Source organism: Amia ocellicauda, chromosome 1 (genome assembly GCF_036373705.1).
Source record: "Amia ocellicauda isolate fAmiCal2 chromosome 1, fAmiCal2.hap1, whole genome shotgun sequence".
Classification (NCBI taxonomy): domain Eukaryota; kingdom Metazoa; phylum Chordata; class Actinopteri; order Amiiformes; family Amiidae; genus Amia; species Amia ocellicauda.
Window position 1 is genome coordinate 30666463 of NC_089850.1, and position 8443 is coordinate 30674905.

General features: G+C 36.4%; 1 protein-coding gene across 1 annotated transcript in view; it reads right to left on the bottom strand.

The window, feature by feature from the left end:
• The window catches only part of cyb5r4 (cytochrome b5 reductase 4), a 55384-nt gene extending 51449 nt beyond the window's left edge, over nucleotides 1-3935 (bottom strand). The window contains exons 1-3 of the mRNA XM_066701709.1: nucleotides 3438-3935; nucleotides 1142-1295; nucleotides 99-199 (exon numbers count right to left, since the gene is read on the bottom strand). Coding sequence (XP_066557806.1) covers nucleotides 99-199; nucleotides 1142-1295; nucleotides 3438-3509 — 327 coding nt within the window. The 5' untranslated portion in view covers nucleotides 3510-3935. The remainder of the gene's footprint in view (nucleotides 1-98; nucleotides 200-1141; nucleotides 1296-3437) is intronic.
• Between the last annotated feature and the right edge of the window lie 4508 nt (nucleotides 3936-8443).

The following is an 8443-nucleotide window of genomic DNA, read 5'->3' on the forward strand; positions in this document are numbered from 1 at the left end:
AGTCGCCCTTGGGTATCTGATAAGAAATATATAAAGAAGGCAGGAAATTCGATTCTCCCTGCTGCACTATATCAGGCATCTAATATGTTATGACTCACCTGGTCAAACAGATCTGTGCCATCTGCTCCAGCTGCTCTCATGAGCTCCTGCTCTCCACCGGGGTGGTACTCCATGTACGGAGTCACGTTGTACACCAGGCCTGAAATAAGCAGTCCGCATTCAGCCAATTGCCAACAGAGAGCTTTTATGAACAAAACTGCTTAGATTTAATTTGTGTTCTCCCTGGATCTCCAAAATGCATCTTGGGAGGTCCCTATTTACTTATTCTTCTTTGTATTTATACATGAGGTTCCAAAAATAAAATATCAAAAACACAATTTTCATACTAATTAAGGATCTATTTGTTTGTAGTAATTAAGTAAAAGGGCATATAGAATACCACATAATACATCATCTGTTGTTATATATAATTCATTTTCTAAAACATCTTTCATTGCAGATACAATTGACAAATTATTTAGTATTAATACATGTGTTGCTTTCCTTCCATGTACATTTTGTACAATATTGCAGAGATTAAGTATTTTAGTTCTGATCCATATTTGAATTATATTCAAGAATTGATTAAATGAGTTTCTCACAGTTCACATGCATACAGTTATGTAGCAGTTACCTTGATTTACACTAAGAACCAACTGAAAGCTTTTCTTTGCAATAACATAACAATATTACAATAAAATTGTGATGCAACAAAATGAATAGATATACATCTACATATACATCACACAGACTGTTACTTTTTCTTAGCCTACATACTATGCAATTTGCACAATGAACAAACTAGCCTACTAGTAATAATTAAAACAAACTACAACGTTTATATGGTTTATGATAAAATTAAACTTTGTGTGCATTTCCCATTAAAGAACAAATTAATACAGTACAATATAAGCATATAAAAAAATTGGAATCCAGTCTGTGACATGTGTGTGTGCTGAAATTGCATAATCCCTTTTTTAATGAACCCACAACTGTAACAAAACACACTGAGACATTATTAAATATCCTTCAATGTTCTGCTTGCTAATGAGTATGCTGTTATGCAAGTTCCTGTGTCATCACTTTTAAAAGGCTTAGTCACCTCGTATACAGATCCAGCAGTCATCCACCTTATTATGAGACGCCAGCTCTTCTTCTGTGACCTCAATCAGCCTCCCTTTGAGACCTGTTAGATCTTTGCCGCTCTTTGTTACACGGATCCAATCCATTAAACTCCGGCCTGGCTTGAGGGGTACCTTCCAAACACAAATAAAATAAATTTGAACTTATATTGTTTTAACATTTGATTCAATGAATACAAATTATAATATTGAAAATAAACATAATAAAACAAGATTCTTGCTAATGATGGCACTTTTTCCCTAGACATCACTGTAGTGTGGCATCATGACTCACCAGATTTTTTTAATTACAATATCGGAAGAAAAATCCCATTAAAAAGCATACAATATCACTCAGTGCACTTGTGGAAAAATTATTTTCACTCAACAACCAATCTGCGGCTCTTCTTTACTCAGGAAGCCAAGTAGAAACAGAATCCCCATCATATTAGGAGGCAATTCTTACTGTAAATATGAAACGCTAAGCCTAGCCGGAAACCTAAAGGCACTGCTGTTCTATGCAATTTACATTTTGTAGGGAACTAGGGCATTATTGTTTCTGGTGGATTAGCCTAAATATGGTAATGCAACCTCGCAATTTTCTGTTATGAAGTTAAAGCACTGCATTTGTAAAATTATCTTGTTTTAAATTAATACTCTTTGGGAAACCAGAGCAGGGAGTTTGTTGTTGTTTTCTTTCACGCAACACAACATATTTTATTTGTATTGCAAAGGAACAGCCTGGAGTTGAATGTTGTAAGAACTCACACAAGGCATTAAATTTGGCAAGACCAAATTAAACCTTCAACCCTGCCACTAACTGCAGTTGTAATTATCATGTAGGTCAACTAGATTTTTTTTTTTTTTGGGGGGGGGGGGGGGGGGGGGGGGTGTCTAGGCCCTAACCTATTTAGAATAAGAAAAATAAGCCCCAGAAATCTAAGATTTAAGCAAGGCTACTTGAAGCAGTCTGTGCTTTCTCATTTTCTGCCTCACTCTAGCTGTGGGTTGGAAGTATAAAACTGACTGTCCGATTGATTAGTGTATTTGAGAGCCAGAAGAGTCTCATGGAGCTCCCATACCTACATTTAAACATGTATAGGGGAACCTCGGTACCACATAAATGTAAAAACAAGTTTTACCTAAAAAATTTTGCCAATCATGGAAGGTCACCTAGTACTTAAGATTTCTCTCTCTCATAATACGTGAATTACATAGGATCCCAAAACCAAGTCAGAGAAAGATGGAGAATATTGTAGAAATGAGAAGCTGACTGGTTGAACTTGAACCGACCTTAAATGACCTCAGTCCCTGCTTCATCAAACACCTTTAACAGCCTGGGGAGTTGCTCTACGCTGCACTGAGCCACCAGACCACATTACCATCATGCAGCACAATTGCACAATTTACTACATGTTCTATGTACAGAAACTATGAGGAGAAATTCTGTCCAGCATTTCATGATTATCTGAATTGTGCCCAATATTTGAAAGCAGCTTTGACATTGTTCAAAATGCATTAACTAGGCCACAGTATGTGTAGTGTGTGCTTTGTGTTGCAGCTCATTCTGTGGCATTGTGGAAGCCCTGCCTAACATATGCTTCCAACCCCAGATCTTCAGTGCCCTCTACACCTGTGTTTGATTGGTGCCACCTAGTGATCTACTGGTGTATTGAACACATTACAGTCCCTTACTGTTGCATATGTAGTTCAATTGCTTACAATTATGGCTTTAACGCCTTTATAATATATTATATTTTTATTGTCAGTGTTTTAATTATACTGGCCTTTTGAGCCCATCCCCCCAAGCAGTTAAATGTCACCAGCATAGTGTTTCTCAAGATTTGTATGATATATATTTCATTTTCATTGTTGTCATGCTATACCCACCACACATTGACACAAGGATAAAACTATTGTGTTTGTGTGTACTGCAAAACACTGTAAAACAAGCAGCAAGACTAATTTACCTACACCAAAAGGAAAACCATTTTATTTAAGAAATCATTCGGATACATTAATGCGGATTATACAACGGTTCCTATACATTTCATATGTATTATGCCACAACTGTACAGAGGAAATCGTAATAATGTAGAATGTAGGCGAAAATAATTTTGTGAAAACCCTTTGTTGATTTGTTTCTGTCTCTAATCATCCCTTATTATTATCTACGTTTATTATCTAATACATCATCATACGTGCAACACTGTACTTACACTGTCATTACACTACACACACTGTACTCATGGCGCAGGGAGAATGAAGTAATCTTACCTTACTTCTCCCCGGTGTGACCCGCTGTTGGGAACTGGGAGCTGGGAAAGACTGAGATGGTATATTCAGCATCTTTAATCTTCTGTATTTAACTGTCCTTTACCTTTAGGATACAAATTGTAAGTGTCTAAATAAGTAACAAACTAACAAGCATGTTGACCGTAGTTCACACATGCACCTCTCTCTAATTCAGACTGCATATTGACTGACTGAATGAATGACTGAATAGTTACAGTTAATGTTAAAACCCCGAATACAAAATAGTTCTGTCAAGTTGCACAAGTAAATCGAGATTTAAATACATGTCAGCTCAGGTTATCATACTCAAAGGATCTGCATCTGCACTGATACTTTATGGTTTCATCTGTTATCTATACATATAAACCCGATTGTATATTCTTTACGGTCACTGGATTTAATTTAAGTACACCACTACTTCCTTGTTTTTGAAATGTAAGCACATTTCCCGATTTCCCCACTTTAGAGATTCCTGTCGCATAATCTGTGACGAAAGCAACACCCACATACCAGCAAAGAGGATACTGCGTCCTCTCGGTTGGAAAAGGAAAAGTATAGCGCCCCCTTCTGTACATTTCACAAAGTACACTGCTCTGAAGACAAGGTATTGGCAGACAACGGTACTGAACAAAAATATAAATGAAAAAAACGAAAAAAGTGACTGATGTTTAATGAGCTGAAATGAAAGTCTCCAGACATTTTCCAAACACAAACACATTTTTTATCTCAAGTTATATGCACGAATTTGTTTTCATCCATGTCAGTGAGCATTTCTCCTTTACCAAGATAATCCATCCACCTGACAGATGTGGCATCAACAAGCTGAATAAACCGCATGATAATTACACAGGTGCACATGGTGCTGGGGACAATAAAAGGCCACTCTAAAATGTGCAGTTTTGTCACACAACACAATGTCACAGGTGTCTGGAGTTTTGAGGGAGCGTGCGATTGGCATGCTGACAGCAGGAATGTCCACCAGAGCTGTTACAATATAATTGAATGTTCATTTAATTACCATAAGCCGCCTCTAACATAGTTTTAGAGAATTTGGCAGTAGCTCCAAGTGGCCTCGCAACTGTAGATCACGTGTAACCACACCAGCCCAGGACCTCCACATCCAGCTTCTTCACCTGCAGGAGACCAGCCACCCGGACAGCTGATGAAACAGTGGGACTGCACAACCAAAGAATATCTGCACAAACTGTCAGAAAGCGTCTCAGGGAAGCTCGTCTGTGGCTCGTTGTCGTCCCCAGGGTCTTGACCTGACTGCAGCTCTGGTGGACATCCCTTAGTCAGCACACTCCCTCAAAACTTCAGACTTGAAATCCATAGATAGGGCCTAATTAATTAATTTCAGTTATCTAATTTCCTTATATGAACTGTAACTGAGTAAAATATTTGAAATTACATTTACATTTTTGTTCAGTTTATGTTATGTTACACCTATGTTACTAGCTGTGTTTGCTAAAACAATTGAAAAACTGAAAAATAAACCAGTTCCTTCAGTATATAAAATTAATTTATTTTTATTTTCTAAGATAGGTTAAAGATCTCAAGTGAAAATACATGGTATGTGAAGAACCCATAATCATTATTACAAATAGTAATTAGGTGTTAAGGTATGCTCTGTGTATTGTCTCTGTCTTTTTCCATGCTCCTAATACTGAGGAGTTGAATTTAATATTATTGGACTTCCCTCTGTTTCTTCCCTTCTCTCTGTCTCCCTGTGAGTCAAATGTATTGCATTACATTTGAAACTTACTACTTCATTTAAATTATTATTATTTGTCAATGCAATATGTTATGACAGCTAACCAATGAAGTGCTATAAAGAACTGCCTTAAAAATGCCCTGCTATGTATTTTCATAGAGATTGTTTGAAGGACTTCCCAATTTCACTCTCACAGGCATGCCTGAATAAAGAATAAACCCTCTGAATAAACTGGGCTTCCACTTCAAAATGTATTTCCTGTCTAGTTTCAGCTAATTAAATTGGTGATGGAAGATTATTGCTCGATTTTGCATCCCTTTAATTTCATACTCAGAGAGGATCACAGTATTCTTGTAAAAGGATGTCCATAGACTGTATAGAGAGAAAAGGTTATCTCTGTGTAAATAAAAGCTGTGTATGTACATAATTAGAAGCATTGTAATAATTGTAAACAATTACAATTATCCACAGTATTTTACAGGCTGCCGTTGAGTAATACGATCATTGGAGTATGCTACTGCTGAAAACTCTATAGCTTTAACTTAAATTAACATAACAATCCAACTCTAACCTCAGGTCACCCAATATGTCAGTCTAGAGCAGTACAGATTGTTAAATCAGATAAAGCATTTTAAATGGTTTTAGTGCTTCACAAGAGAGAATCATACAGATTTTGTCATCTGTTTGATATTTCCTTGGAGGTGCTTTACAATTTTATTACCCAACAGGTGTAAACCATATGTGAATTACATAGCAATCAAAAAAGTGAAATGAATCAAACTTTAAAGCTGACTTCATGACAGTAACCATAAATCCTGCTTATTAGGTTGGTCTCCACCATGTCTATAAAACTCTATTGTTTTTAAATGAAACAGACATGCTCTATCTGTCCTTTATCACTTGCAGTGCTTCATAGCATAACATCTTTGAAGTGATGTGATTTATTTGGTACTGGAGTATTCTACTGACACAGAGAGTTCTTCGATTTCAAAGTTACATCCTACTTCAGTTGATTCATAACATTTAACACTGCTGTTTTACTTCTGTTAGAAACCTCTGCTTCCTTGATTATAACTGTGTGTGTGTGTGTGTGTGTGTGTGTGTGTGTGTGTGTGTGTGTGTGTGTGTGTACAGCTTTATCACACACCTGATGAAGTAACTAATGATTACATTGGCAAGACAGTATAATATATCTTACATAAATGAATACAAAATAAACAAATTGAATGAACAGCAAATTGTATGCATTATTAGCATATCTGTCAATATAGTTTTTAAATATAATATATATTATAATAAAATATTAGAAATACACAGTGTTCAAATGTGTTCATGCCCCTGCCCGTATCCCTGCAGTATTTTATGAATCTTCATTTGACAGCATTGAGGAACTGTTTCCTGCAGGCTTTCAATAGGTTAATCAAATTCTCAGCAGGCATGTTCGACCACACCTCCATACAGCGCTGAGGTTTTGAGATTGTAATGCAATCAAGCACCTCCTCCATATGATCACAGCCAATGGAAGATTAAAAAAACATGTAGAACTGTATGATCTGTTTCTGATGGACATGCTACTGACATATACAATATTGACAGTCATATCATAGTTTTATGTGTTATGGATGTTTAGAAAGCATAATGAAGGCACACATACATTTTCTTGGTAAATCAACTTTTTAGTTAGTTATTTAGCTATTTTGAATATGTCCCATGGTTTTTAATTCTGTGTATAGTCCTTGTTTAAATTCAAATCTACTGCAAGAATAGCGTCTTACTTATTTTTAGATGTGTGTTAGTTACATTTATTGAGGGAAAATATTTAGGATGAAGTATGAACTGCTAATCTAACAATAAGTACAATTAGATCTACATTTGCTAGATCTACACAGCTCTGGAAAAAAAGAAGGGACCACTTAACATTGATTTCTGAACTTGGAGTGGTCTCTTAATTGTTTCCAGAGCTCTATGTCCATGAGTATTTTCTTCTTCTGATCATGTTTTTCATTTCTTTTGCTCTTAATTCGTTTTTCAGAAATGTGTTGGTCTGTTTGAGTGTGTTCAGTGTTGATGCACATCTGTGTTCAGTGACCCAGGACGGCGTGTGCTACATGTCACCTGGACAGATGGGTCAGTAAACACACTGCCAGCATGCCCCGCGCCTGCTGCTCACACCTTCACTAATGATTGCCTCACAGCAAGGAGGTTATTCCACTTAAAATAAGTCAATTGTAACCATCCTCACTTTAGTTGTTTAATAATCACAGTTAAAAAATGAGTATATTCAATTTTAATAATAAATACCAGCATTATATTTAGTTTTTTTTGTGTTCCAATTTTAAATTAAACTATTCATGCGAAAATAAATGATCAGTATCCTACTTAAGAGATTACTGAAGTATAACAAAACAGCAACAAACATGTTAACATCTTAATGATGGTTCAACGTTAATGTAGGCTGAAGACGTACAGCATGGTATTCATTCATAGGTTTTTAATTTAACCCAACTAGCTTTTGTTAATAGTCTGTAAATATGATTGCATTAAAAGTAAAGCAATCACTACGACAATGCGCGTCTGTAGTTTAATCGTAAGTAACCACTGTCAAACGTGCGCATCTTTCTGCGCACTGCAGTCTGCTGACCATGGGAACTAAGGCTGGGGTTAGGAGAGGTGTGACATCGACACCTCAACACTGGGCCACGCGTGGACGTGTCAGGGTCCTCCAGGCACCCCCACTGGGCCACTCTGGACATATAAAGATCCTGAGGAAGGTTTCTGAAGTCAAACCAAGAAGCTTTTGAGAAGATCTCACTGTGACCATTCTGCTGCATACAAAACCAAAACCATGGCCATCGAGATTCAGACTGCATCGGGATGTATCAAAGACGCTCTGCAGAAAGCTTCTCAAACGCAGACAGATACAAAGTACGTCTTGGGTTTTGATTTAAAAAACAAAACAAAAACAACTTTACATTTTCTAGTGTAATGCATTATGTATTTGGAAACGACTAATTTGCATTCATTTCATTTTCAGACTGGTGAAGTTATGGAGACCTTGGCTTGTCAATCATGATTTGCAACGAAAATGTGGGAGATTGTCGGTAAGTGGTCTATTGCTTGTGAGAACCTCATAAGAAATACGTTTGATAGGTCTGAGTGATGTAAAATAATTGTGATGTTTTTTTACTTAAATTAAACAATTGTCCTAAAGTTAATTATAAATTGGAATGTAAACAAACTAGTGCAATGTACGTTTTTATGTAGTCTATATAAT